Source organism: Stigmatopora nigra, chromosome 7 (genome assembly GCF_051989575.1).
Source record: "Stigmatopora nigra isolate UIUO_SnigA chromosome 7, RoL_Snig_1.1, whole genome shotgun sequence".
Classification (NCBI taxonomy): domain Eukaryota; kingdom Metazoa; phylum Chordata; class Actinopteri; order Syngnathiformes; family Syngnathidae; genus Stigmatopora; species Stigmatopora nigra.
The window spans coordinates 7,035,370-7,048,363 of record NC_135514.1 but is presented as its reverse complement, the minus strand read 5'-3'; the positions used below and the strand labels follow the sequence as shown (position 1 = coordinate 7,048,363).

The following is a 12,994-nucleotide window of genomic DNA, read 5'->3' as shown; positions in this document are numbered from 1 at the left end:
ACGTGTTTAGTATTCTTTATTCAGTTTCAAGGATTATTAACAGATTTCCACTTTTAATAGTTTAAATATCACTACTTTCAAATATTGAGAATGATTCCCACAGTTCTGTCCTTGGCCCTGTGGACAAGGTCAATGGGGGCAGCAGGCCGTCTGCAGCAGGTCCACGGTGGTCCTAAAAAGCGCATCTTGAGCTCAGGCATTAGAGGTCAACATGCAAATATTAACCCCTGAGTGAAAGCAGCCGATCAATGTTCTCATGTCACTCTCTGCGCTCATGAATGTGTTGTCCCGCACACGGCCGTGTTTTTAGAGTCAACGCCATTCACGCTAACAAAAGAGGAGGAAGAGCACACATATCCTCTTACTGGTGCACCGACTTAGTGGGAAAAGATAGATTAAACTTGTGAATATCGCCCCACAAATCTAGCAAAACCACATTTTCCAGAGAAATTCCAAAGCAATAAATAATAAAATCAAATCATCTATCTAGATTCTAGAGCAATCCTCCTGACAGATGAAGTTCAATCTCTGTGTCTCAGGCAAACCCACCCATTTGTGCCCCCCTGTGGCCACCATGGCTCCAGTTATTCCACATTCATTTGAATGCTCTCCAGGCCCTTGTCCGGGGGACCAGTTCTGGTAGCAGTCTGTGGATGAAGCGCTCCAGAACCAAAGGTCAAAGTTGCAAGTGTATCGTAGCCCGAGCCAAATGTGGGATGATGTGGCATGCTGGGCCATGTGAGCCACTCGATCCTGAGTGCTTTGCCCAGCGACGTAGACCAGGTCCATGTGCCGCTCCCTGCAGTAATTCAAGGACTCAATCCAAGTCATGTTTTCACGAATTAATGTCAGGTTGCCTTTGGAAAGAAAAGGGTCAGAAGAAAATGAAATCTTATAACTTTGCGTACATTCAATCAGGGTCGGACTGGGAGACCTTTTTCAGGCTAAATCAGACAAAATTGTGGCACTGTAATGAATCAGTTTCCAACTTTTTCCACAATGCCGTCATATTTTGTCCATGCACTGGATAATAGAATACTGATTAATCTTTCTCCTCCTTTGATTTTGGCATGTTTTACATTGAACAAATAATACAGGGGATGTATTTAATGTAATTTGTTCTATATTTCATATTTAGTCTAAGCAGAAACTGGTGGTGCTACTCCACAAAGTGCGTGTTTCCCAGTAAATACATAAATAAATCACTTATTTATGTTTTTACTGGGAAACATGCACTTTGTGGAGTAGCACCACCAATTCTGCTATACGCAGCTGTTGTATAATGAAAATAAAGGCTTTTGATTTATTTTAATTTTGATTATCATTAATTTCTACTTTTCTATGTACCTTATTGCAGTTATAAATTAGAAAAAAATGTTAGTCATGCTGGATTTTCAAAGGCACTGTGAAAGGGGCTACAAAGTCAAGAAATATTATATTTTTAACAACCATTTGGAAATTCGAATTGCATCTTAAACATAAAAGTTCATATTTAAACATTTCTCACACATGCTGTGTACCTGAAGTCAAAGGAAAATCACTTCCAGTCGGTGTTACGTTGGAAAATTGGGTTGTATTAAATGTCTCTCCTTGTGTTGTGGAAGCTGAGACATCACCTGTGGATGCAGGTAGAGATGTTGCAGTTATATTTTTCTGCATTGCACAGATGTCTTGGTGAGTTTTGTATTCTTTCTGGTTTCAAGCAATTAATTACTCAAACTGAACCTGAATTTATTACCTGTATTTGTAGTATTGTTTGAAGGCGTTGTGGCAGTTGTTGAAGTGTTTGATGAAACCTTGCTGGCTGGAACGAAATATAACACAATAGGAAATAGAGACAGACCCCAATCAACTATGATACAATAAATCATTTGTAAATTGAATTCGTGACGATGATGAAAATGTATGCAAGCTATATTCTAGATGTATTACTCAACAACATTTGCTGAGATCTACCTTCTATTCTATTTTATTCTAAATACTTCTCAGTATTAAGCAACTCTGTTGAACTGATGGGAAGCGCTTCAATTAGTCAGGACATAGCATTGTCTGAAAAGTTTATTTGCCATCTATTCTAATATATATTTAGTGTGAAATTCATAACACAGTGGTTGGCCATCCCCAGTTTAGTAAATAAGGTTGTCATTTTCATTGATGGTGTATATTCATGTGCAGGCTCCAAAACAATCATGTTATGTAAACTGCCAGCCCCTATGACACTTGTATCTGTTTAAAAAAAAAGTATTTCAGGGACATAATGCTATGTAGGCAATATATTGGCTTGGATATATTGGGATGAGTAACGATTTGTCAGTTTTCACTATCAGCATTTGTTTACATTTTTCTAGTTAGACATTGGTTTGAGTCCGAATTTGAACGTGGGCATCCATAGTGCACTCATATTATCTCACAATTGTCTTTGCCAATTTTCATTGAATTACTCTCAATACTTATATTAAAAGTGAGTACTAGTTTTGTGGAGCTATCGCAATTGTACATTTTCGGGGTTCTTTGCAAACCTCTGTTGGCGTTAAATGTTTTTAATGATGAGAATTTTACAACAGTGTTTGACTAATGTTTGTAATTAGTCTGCATTTGAGCAGTGATGAACCTTGAAGACATTTAGGCATGAGTCAACTTACGGCCTTGACAGATAAAGCTGTGTTGGCTTCCACAATTCAAATTGTTCCACTTGCCGTCATCTTTAAACACAGCAGCCACACAATGCTGATTGCCATAGTTTGGTTGCTGTGGTTTCCAGTAACGGAAGGATGACTGGCTTCCGTCAGACCATTTCCAAGCATCACGGAAAAGGCCAATCCACACATTCTGATCCGTGGACAGGTTCCTAACTTCCTTGTTCTCTTCTGCTGACCCCACACTGACCAGATCCAAAGCTAAATCCCGACAATGCTTTTGAGCATCCCTCCATGATTTAGTGTCGGCAACAAAAATGTAGTCATTTGGTACATCACTATTGCCTGTAAGATGTTTTCAAATTTTGTGAGGCCGGATCAACAATACTGCAATTGTAGGATGATGTAGTAGTTCTAAATTTGTACTCACCCTGACAAACAAAGCTCCTTTCTGTGTCACATTCGCTTTCAAACCATTCTCCCTGTGGGTCTATGGCTGCACATGAATCTTCACCCAAATCTTTTGGTTCTCCAACTCTCCAGTTCAAGAAATCTAGATTCTGAGTAGACCAAGCCCAATGCCATCTGGAAACATTTCCAAGCTCTAACCCAATCCATGATCTGATGGTGCTATTCGGAACAAAGGCAGTCAGATCGTTCATTTCTGTCATATTGTTGATGGTAGCAAGGTCCGTGTGGATCGTTTGACAGTAGTCCTTAGCTTCCTCATATGTCTTCTTTTCGGAGATGAAATGGAACTCGGAAAATGCTGTTTTAAGGGAACATAATTCTGTGGAATGACAGCAAATATTTTTTAATGAATAGCAAGATGGAAAAAAATAGCTGAGAATTTATACTTTGTGTCATCATAGTCTGTGTACTATGTTCACATTAGAAAAGGGATTATAAAATGAACGAGTTACACACCTGAGATTAACAGTAGATAAAAAGTTGCGGTCATTCTTCTCATGATGGCTGTCAGACAGAAAAGCTAATATCGTATAATGAAAATAAAACAAACAAACAAACAAACAAAAGGGATTTGGTCTTTTACAGCTGGATATATATTATATTGTGCAAGCAGGATCGTGCCACATGTGCAATAAGAATGCCACTTGTCTTGTTGAGGGCGTCCTTTTCAAAAACATCTCTTACCGAAGCAGTTTTTCTCGTTTGTCTCACTTTAGAAATACACGTCATCACATATTGTGTCTTCCTTGTTTACACTGAGAAGAAATCAACAGGAATCATATGACAAATTCATTTAAAAAAAGTTCCACATTACTGACATTGTCTGTCACTGTTGTCAGGTCACCGTGGAACATTTCAGGCTTCTTAATGAATATTGCATGCTTCAGTTTTAGATATTCATGAGTTGACTCATGTGCCAGCTTTCATTTAGTCGCTGACGTGATAGTGCACTCAAATATGGGACTTTGGGCTCTCAGACACTCACACTCAATCTTGTTTTTAACACTCATGCTTGCGCTTGCAGTTTATAACTTTTCAGACAACATGGATGGATGAGCAGGTTTTTTCCACTAGATTCATATTTCAGGTTGCCTTTTCCATTCAAGGCTCATTCTTATCATTTTAAAAACAATGACACTTGGTTGTACATGTGTAGTAATAGGATACTTAGTTGCAATATCTTCTCAAATATGCCTTTTACAATCAAATTGATTGAGTCTTACCTTATCCTGCTGATGGATGGGTGGCTTTTTTCTACTAGATTTAATATTTATGAATGCATTTCCATTTGAGGCTCCTTCTCATAACTTTCAAAACATCTTTTCACCTGATCTGTCTGATAAACTGTATAATAATTGAATCAGGGGAGTTAATTACTGTTACTGTTATTGTTACTACATAATTATTGTAGTCTGTGGGGTATTTAGTTGTTGCCATTATTATTAGTATTATTTTTAATTATATAGCCTTACACAAATTCTATTCTTTATGATGGATTTATGTGTGGAAAAAAATATTTTTGCAGTGTGCACAGGTGAGTTGGGGGCATTTAGGGTCATGAATTGCCAGGAAATTCCCCACCAATTCAATCCAGTTTCAGCTTCCTGTCTTTTATATGCATTTTTAAACTTATAAAAAACATATGTACGAATTAAAATGAAGATGATACAGTAAAAAGCATCCACTGCGGCAGTGTCACGTGACTAGGATACTGGGTGGTCCCGGGAGACATTTTGGCTCGAGCGGGGCTGGCACAGAGCCACCATGGCCAGTAAACAACAACAGCGTCAAGTTGAAGTCAACTGGCTCGGAGCGGCGGCCTTGCTGTCTGCCGCTGCTTCTCGGGGAGCACAATAAAAAGACACAGGCGTGCTATTTTCAACAATGCGTCCATCGAGCGTCTGGTGAGATTTCTTTTCTCCGCCATTCCGATCTTCAAGCGAACACATTCCTTGCCATTATTTCGCTAGCCCCAACCACCAACATGTAGTTAGCGCTAGGCTAATGGAAACCACGCTCGCTAGTTTAGCCTTAATCGTTGCCAAGCTTCTCTAAGTGGATTAAATGACGACAGACACGCAGATGTGAAGCGCTTCTTATTGACATAAAAGATACATCGCAAGGATGCTTGTGTTGAACAAAAAGATTTAGGTTCATTTGTCGTGTACAATCCGCTCCAGGTATGCTGCTAATGTTAGCTTGGCTAATGTTACTGTCGAAGGCTCGGGTGGATGTACTGTACGTACTGTTTGTTCATTTCATCTTGGCTCGGCGTTACGTGGACGATTATATGCCATCTAATTCGCGGAAAGCATTTGAAATGGCAATCCTTAATGTATACTTTACGTGGTGAGCAGCGTTGATTTAAAACAATGTGTTAATAATCTAAACTTGTAACAGGCATCTAACGAACCAGCTATAAATCATAGGCGTTGCATCCAAAATGAGGTGACAAGTGTTAAAACTCCAATAGTTTGTAGATCGTATGTGCCATCATGAATTAAACTTTCCCTTTTTGATACTTGATCGCATAGTCTTCAGATGTAGCTGAAGTCTGGGGTGCCTTGACGCCACCTTTGAAGCTTGGCCAAGATGCTATAGCAGTTTAATTCCCATTTTGTATTTGAGGAATTATCTAATCGCTTATGTGCTTCAAATGAAATGCATGCTCAATTGTATTCAATTCTGGTGATTGACTTGGCCATTGCAAAAAAAATTCAATGTATTTGTCTCAAAGGGCTTCTGTATTGCCTTTTAATCTTAAGCGCCAGCGTTTGTGAAATTGGATAGAATTGACCACAGTCCAACAGAGGGACTAAGTCCACTCTTAATTTCTTGTCATACATGCACCAAATTTAGTCAATTCTCGAAATGGGTAAATAAAAGAGAATATGGGAAGCTTTTTTTTCACATCCGTTGGTTTTTTTACCATTTTCGGAATGACATATAAACTGGTATTGCCATACATAAAACACTGATTATGTAGTATGTACTTGATGTACTCCTTTGTCTTTGTTGATATCAGCATGCAATGGTTTGCTTGTTGCGTGATGCACGTGGCACTGTCAATAATCGAATGGCACATTTACGCAGGGCATGTTCCATATCTAGTATAATTGGCATCCACTATAATCATGTACAGCCACTTCCATTTTGACCACCAAATAAAATCCACACTCTTATCAGACAAGATATTTGAAAGTGGAATTATCTTAATATTTGGTCAACATTGTGAGAAAAGAATATTACTGCTGTATGATAATCCATGTGGTTGTTGGTTTTGCCAATGGGCAGATTAGTATTTGATAAGTAAAGCTGTTCCTCATCTACTTATGCACTGCAATTTTGACAACAAAATATGTTAAGTATTGCTCAACAGAGGAGGCCTTTGATAGTTGTGCAATGGTGAAATTCCAAAGGCAGATCCTTTGATAGACTTTAATTTATTGTTGATGTGGTTCAAAATCATGTTCCAGACTTCCATTACTAATTTCTGTTCATATCTGCTTGCTACCCTCAGACTGATAACCACCTGGCGGGACATCATCCTGTGTTATTAGAGCCATGTCTTCCCAGCAACCCAATAGCTCGGCTCCCAACAGCCCCACCAATGTCATTGGATCTCCTTTCTCGATCAACTCGCCAATGGTATCACCCTCTCTGGGATTTGGACCCATCAGCCACAGCCAGGTAAAGTGACATTAACGGTTATTGCCAAGCATTGGCTTCCAGTCTGTTTAATTGAACGGGCAACTTTATCATCCTTTGACTATTTTTCCTCTGTGTTTAATGACTTCCCAGCTCTCCGCTTCGGGCGCCATGTCAGGGATGCATTCAATCAGTAGCTCTGAGGACATCAAGCCTCCATTTGGCCTGAGGCCCATGTCCGCGCACAGTCCTGGGATCATGTTGTCTCAGAAGCGCCTGTGCGTCATTTGTGGAGACCGCTCGTCCGGTGAGTGAATGAACCACGCCGTTCTTTCACCAGACAAACCGGTGTACACTACTTATAAGGTGAATCTTTGTTTGAACTTTCCTCATTTCTCACCGTGCAAACCAGGGAAGCACTATGGCGTGTATAGCTGCGAGGGCTGCAAAGGTTTTTTCAAGAGGACCGTCCGCAAAGACTTGAGCTACACGTGCAGGGACAACAAAGAGTGTCTGGTGGACAAACGCCAGCGCAACCGCTGCCAGTACTGCCGCTACCAGAAGTGCTTGGCCATGGGCATGAAGAGGGAAGGTATGCAGCTTTCTTTCTGCCAAATATTTCCATCAAAGTTTTAAAAAAAAAGAGAAAGAAAGAATAAATAAAAACTCAACAAAAATAGAAATGAAAGATGGGGAAAGCACTGGGAAATGCCATTAGTTTTCCCACTAAACTTGGAGATGAATAGTATTCTCGTCATAATAAGACTTCAAATTGTGTAGAAATATGATAGAGACTGATGTAGTGGGTTGGCTTAATATGTCTAACATCCCATCTTCCCTTTCCCCCTTTCAATTCTACCCTTTCTCCATTTCAATAGTGGTCAAAGTTGTAAGGTGGATAAAAGAAGATGGAAAAGATGAGGGTTGGATGAGTATGGCATTGACATTTTAAAGCTACTCTTTATATTGTAATATATTTTGAATTTAATGTTTTCTTTCACACGCAGAAAGATTAAAACAAAAAAGAACATTCCAATCAGTGTAAAAAACCCTAAAAGTATATTCCTGACGTGTGTATGTGTAATATACTTCTAAGATAAGTTTCAGCTTTGACCTAGTTAAAATTATGGTTACTGTACAAAACAAACTCGATATCAAAGAAGGGGAAAGGCCAATTCACAGTTTGGAGGTTAAAATTGAACATAGAGTGACGAGGGTTCATTTATAACGGACTTAAATTTTCTGGTGTAATTATAAATTAGTTGTACCCAAGTGAATTCACAAAATGAAGCATTCCCTTCTCATAGAAAATTATATTGCAAACATCTTAATCACACAGTAGATCTACAGTATAAATGTCAATGTTATTTTACACTGGTATTTTCATAATGGATTCGAAAGCTGCTTTTTCTATTTTGTACCTAAAGCAGGTTAACCTCTTAAGTTGGTTGCAATCCATTCCTTGAACCTGGTTGAGTTCCAAGTTCTGATTTGCACAAAATGTTTTTTTTGCAAAATATTGTAAAACCATTTCATTATTTTGAGGGTCATTACCAACCTGGGTTAGGTCTGTTACAAATGTGTTGCTAGAATTAATGTGTCGTGTTTGACTTCTGTTTGGGAAAGAAAATTCAGTGTTATTTGTCAACATTAATCATCTTTCTTCTTTGACATCATTTCTGGCATTACAAAAAAGAGAGGAAAAAATGGCCGATTGTCTAAAGTAATTTTTTCAATTGCTGATATCCTTTGATGATGGGTTTAGTGTTTAGTAACCAGCCTGAATTACCTTTCATTCATGGAGAAAACAGCAGTCAACATGATGGACTGTCGCATTGATGGACCTCTCTCCTTTAAAAGTTTCCTCTCATCTGTGTTTAAAGCTGCGTGGCTTTGGCTTTCTTTAACATAAATCAATCTTTGTCTCCTCATGTCTTGCAGCGGTACAGGAGGAGCGTCAGAGAAACCGCGAGCGTGAAGGCGAGCTGGAGTTCAGCATGGGTATTAATGAGGAGATGCCAGTGGAGAAGATCTTGGAGGCAGAAACTGCGGTGGAGCAGAAGACCGAGCTCCACTCTGATGCAGGCTCTGCGGGCAACTCTGTGAGTGCATACCACCACTATGCATATTACATAAAGCAGAAAACCTTGTTTTACTTGTACGTTTATGCCCCAAAAAAATTGAATGTGAAAAAAGTGATTTGGTCTGTGCACTGATTTTGGAGCTAAAGCAAAAATAGCACCAGATATTTTCTTTACCTTCAAAAGCACCCACTTAGAGCAGCATTAATTAGTGCCAGACTAGCCGCAATTCTTTGCTGGTCCAGAGGAAGCCTTTGTCCGTTGTAAGTCAGTGGTGGGCGTTTATCACATGTCCCTGGTATGAACATTTAATGGCAGGAAGCCAGTCACCTTGTGCCGTGAGCTTCTTTGTAGTGTTGTAAAAAGTAGGGGATGCACTGCAATTGTGTTGCTGGTGTAATATAGCTCTGGCTTGGCTCCTGGCCAAACTGCTGTTCAGTGGTGGACTAAAACTAAATCGAGCACGAACACCATTTCCCGGCCAACACTAGTGCTCTGCTGATTAGTAACCTCAATGTTCTGTGACCTTGATAAAATGGCATTTATAGTGGAGTAAGTTGATCCTAATGTAAAACCTTTATTTTCTTTACATTGGCAATCAAGGGTGTCCTACCAATTTCTTTGGCATGAGGTTGAAGTTGGAATCTACTAATTATAATACAATTGGTTATAAAAGTATTTCAAGTACTTTCAAGCATATGCATAAATTTAATTATTTTTTATTTCTTAACCAATTGACCACAGACAAAAGTGAATGTATTTCAATACATATTAATGCACTTAATGAACAGCTCTGGGTTTTTTTGCCTATGTGAAACCCCTTAAGTGACCATACTGACGCCCAAGTATGTGTGTGTTTCAGCCCCATGATGCGGTCACCAACATCTGCCAGACTGCAGACAAGCAGCTGTTTGCCCTGGTGGAGTGGGCCAAGAGAATCCCTCACTTCTGCGAGCTCCCCCTCGATGACCAGGTCATCCTTCTGCGTGCAGGTGCCTCATCTCATGCACACACCAACACTGTATACTGACCCCTCAAAGCAATGTACTCATTGCTTTAGAACATGGGCATCAAATATATGGCCCATGGGCCAGAAGTGGCCTACCTGGGGGGTTGCAATCCGGCTGACAGGCACCTTGTGTCTCATTCTTATTTACAGAATCACATGCTTTTATTAGCACTGTCAAAAGCAAGATTTGTTAGTTGGGTGATAGAGTTTTTGACTGCACTTGGCACACTTTTGTGGCTACAGTCACATTTTTTTTTCATTTGGCCCCTCCCAGTCAAAACACCGTTAATGGCAGACAGTGCGTTAAAAAGGAATTGGCACAAAATAATAAAGTAACTTGGAATTGCCCCCAAATCAACATGTAATTGGTTACTTTCAAAGATTTGCTCGTAGAATTGTGACTAAAAAATAGAGACAAGGATTGCCTTTACTTAGAACATTTATTTTCATGTAAACTTGCCCCTAGGTTGGAACGAACTCCTGATCGCCTCCTTCTCTCACCGCTCCATCGCCCTGAAGGATGGGGTCCTGCTCACTTCAGAGCTACAGCGAGAGGGCGCTCTCAGTGCCGGGGTTGGAGCTATCTTTGACAGGTTCATTCATTGGCGAGTTACCATTATGCAAGTTACTTCATCGCTAATAATGCTTGTTTTAACACAGGGAGAGTGTGCAGAGTGCGGAGGTTGGTGCCATATTTGACAGGTAATCCCCAACTGCTTTGAGTCAGCCACTTTCCTTCATTTTCCGTCGCACTTATCCTCGCAAGGGTTGCGAGGTGCGCTGGAACTTTTACCAGCCAACTTCAGGCACCAGGCGGGGGGGGGGGGACACCCTGAATGGCTGCCCAGCCAATCGCAGGGCACAAAGAGATGGGCAAACATTCATGCGCACACTTATAATCAATTTAGAGCAGTTGCGCCCAAGTCCGGCCCTCGGGGGTCTCTATCCAGCTTGTTTTCCATGTCTCCCTCCACCAACACACCAGAATCAGGATTGTAATTAAGCTTCTGGATAGTTTGCTAGTGAGTTGATCATTTGATTCTGCTGTAGTAGAGGAGAGAGATATGGAAAACATAGCAGAGTTGGGAACCTATTATCAATGTTCTTTTTAAGTTCATACAAATCTGAAAATCCATGCTGAATCTAGTAAGCGAAAGCCACTCTTGCTACGTGGAAGAAAAGCACTGAAAGAAAAAAAGTAGTTATGGGGTGACCCTGCCTACTTTGCGATTTTTATACTATCGAGGCCATGTCTGGTCTACATTATCCGCAGTAGGGATTACTGTGTTATGCCCAGTTTGAAATCTTTTTTTGTCATTTTCTCCAGGGTTCTCACCGAACTCGTCAACAAAATGAGAGATATGCAAATGGACAAGACGGAGCTGGGTTGCCTTCGCGCCATTGTCCTTTTCAACCCAGGTGAGTGCACTGGCAGCATCCTGGGCTTTTTCTAATCGTATTCTGCAGCGAATCTATGGGGACATTCGGACTAAAATCAATTGGGCAATCATACAAGGGAATTGCTACGTCTCGTGACTATGTGCCACATACTCGTCGATTCCTCTCACAAAAACCACAGTTATCGCAATGATTGTTTGAATTCAAATTGAAGGCGAAAGTGTGGTTGTGCCGCAGATGCTAAAGGTCTGTCCAACACGGGGGAGGTGGAGCTGCTCCGAGAGAAGGTTTATGCATCGCTGGAGGCTTACTGCAAACACAAGTACCCCGAGCAGCAGGGCAGGTACGTGCATCTGCGGCGAGGAAAAGCATCCGCGGGGCCGGCATGTGACGGGTGTGCGTATTTTGGGCGATAGATTTGCCAAGCTGCTCCTCCGTCTGCCCGCGCTGCGTTCCATCGGCCTCAAGTGCTTGGAGCACCTGTTCTTCTTCAAGCTGATCGGCGACACGCCCATTGACACTTTCCTCATGGAGATGCTTGAAGCTCCTCATCAGGTGGCCTAGAGGGAGCACGCAGACTGGAGTGGCACTTTAACTGAGAAACATTTGTCCGCTTGTCCCACTGCTATCTGGCTTCCGCTCTGTTTGTATGTTTGTTTGTTTGTTTTAGTGCTGCACACATTTTGCTCTTGTTAGACCAAACAAGCCAGCTGGGTGCTACGCGTCGAAAGAAGTATTCCCCGCTCCCTTCACAGGCTAAGTACACCATTTTATATGAGCTTTGTAAACACTGCTTGAGGATCTATTTTTAAACGGGAGCATGCGTCGAAGACCTAGTCTTCTTTTAAATCCTTTCTAGTCAACATGGATCTATTCCACAAGATGAAATCTTAGCAGAGACGCAAATTGTCCGCCCTCCATTGAAACTTGTTTACGACTTTGCCCTTCTTTTTTTTTTCGTTTTAAGGCCAATCACTTGACTTTCTAAAAGCTGCCAGCGGACTGTTGGAGCATTTTCGGGTTTGGTGCTATTTCTAAGAAAATGCGACTATTGGTTTGAAAACCCCACACATAAGATATGCAAACATGAGCTTTGTTGTTTTGTTATTTTAAATAAAATGTAGCAATATAAAATGTTAAAGTGCTTTTTCTGCCTTTCACTCATTCAGGGGTTTTACCAAGTAAATCACGTCTGGTGGAAAGGGAATATTCCATTTTGTAATTTATACAATTCTGAGGTACTGTGCAAAGTAATTGTTCAGGGAAAAATGTATTTTAATTTGAATTATGATCTGGAGTTGCAAATTTTATCATTTTTAACCTGTACCCTTATTTTAAAGAAAAAAATCCCTTTAACTTTTCAGATAGCAGAACGTGTTGGGTTGCACTGGATTTGCTGACAGCGTTCCATCTTTTTTTTTTTTTTTTAATCCCCTTGTTTCCTCCCAACCGTCTTTCCTTGCTAGTTAGCCATCCTTTCCTGTCCTGTGTATTGTCTTTGCAATTTATTCAAAGTATAATTGTCACATTAGATCCAGAGCCCTCAAGTCATTGATCAACTTGACCTCGTGTGCCACTTGACACATGGGTTGTATGGACTAAAAATAAACATGACTTCAGTACAACTCTTTGCTTTTATTGTTCTTTCAAAGCAACGAGAGTACTACTATTGACAAACCGAAACAGCTCTAGACAAAGTCAATCCATTTGGCTATAATTTTAATAAATCTTAACAAATACTCAATATTTGG

The 12,994-nt window shown here is 40.4% G+C and overlaps 2 protein-coding genes across 5 annotated transcripts; one reads left to right on the top strand and one right to left on the bottom strand.

The window, feature by feature from the left end:
- On the bottom strand, positions 1 to 3,665 carry LOC144199114 (C-type mannose receptor 2-like). The gene is made up of 6 exons (XM_077720520.1): positions 3,564 to 3,665; positions 3,067 to 3,426; positions 2,643 to 2,981; positions 1,739 to 1,804; positions 1,521 to 1,616; positions 1 to 857 (listed from the first exon to the last, which is right to left on the bottom strand). Exons 1-6 carry the CDS (start codon positions 3,604 to 3,606, stop codon positions 487 to 489), a joined length of 1,275 nt encoding a protein of 424 aa, XP_077576646.1. The 5' UTR covers positions 3,607 to 3,665; the 3' UTR covers positions 1 to 486.
- Positions 3,666 to 4,832: 1,167 nt separating this feature from the next.
- Positions 4,833 to 12,868, top strand: LOC144199118 (retinoic acid receptor RXR-beta-A-like). 4 transcript variants are annotated; one of them, XM_077720524.1, is made up of 13 exons: positions 4,833 to 5,011; positions 6,628 to 6,797; positions 6,909 to 7,062; positions 7,168 to 7,347; positions 7,634 to 7,687; positions 8,697 to 8,857; positions 9,699 to 9,828; positions 10,312 to 10,438; positions 10,506 to 10,547; positions 11,173 to 11,264; positions 11,481 to 11,586; positions 11,660 to 11,798; positions 11,914 to 12,868. In XM_077720524.1, exons 2-13 carry the CDS (start codon positions 6,672 to 6,674, stop codon positions 12,001 to 12,003), a joined length of 1,401 nt encoding a protein of 466 aa, XP_077576650.1. In that variant the 5' UTR covers positions 4,833 to 5,011; positions 6,628 to 6,671; the 3' UTR covers positions 12,004 to 12,868. The 4 variants fall into 4 exon arrangements, with proteins under 4 accessions (XP_077576650.1, XP_077576652.1, XP_077576653.1 ...); XM_077720525.1 differs by lacking the exon at positions 4,833 to 5,011 and adding an exon at positions 5,147 to 5,287; XM_077720526.1 differs by lacking the exon at positions 7,634 to 7,687 and having other exon boundaries at positions 4,836 to 5,011.
- Positions 12,869 to 12,994: the final 126 nt, after the last annotated feature.

Excerpts from the sequence above, each read along its gene's own strand:
- LOC144199114 (XM_077720520.1), bottom strand. The coding sequence starts at position 3,606 with ATGAGAAGAATGACCGCAACTTTTTATCTACTGTTAATCTCAG. Across the intron at positions 3,427-3,563 it reads TTATCTACTGTTAATCTCAG|AATTATGTTCCCTTAAAACA; the intron begins GTGTGTAACTCG and ends GTCATTCCACAG. Across the intron at positions 858-1,520 it reads TGATTTTCCTTTGACTTCAG|GCAACCTGACATTAATTCGT; the intron begins GTACACAGCATG and ends TTCTTTCCAAAG.
- LOC144199118 (XM_077720524.1), top strand. The coding sequence starts at position 6,672 with ATGTCTTCCCAGCAACCCAATAGCTCGGCTCCCAACAGCCCCACCAAT. Across the intron at positions 7,688-8,696 it reads AAAAGATGAGGGTTGGATGA|CGGTACAGGAGGAGCGTCAG; the intron begins GTATGGCATTGA and ends CATGTCTTGCAG. Across the intron at positions 8,858-9,698 it reads CAGGCTCTGCGGGCAACTCT|CCCCATGATGCGGTCACCAA; the intron begins GTGAGTGCATAC and ends TGTGTGTTTCAG.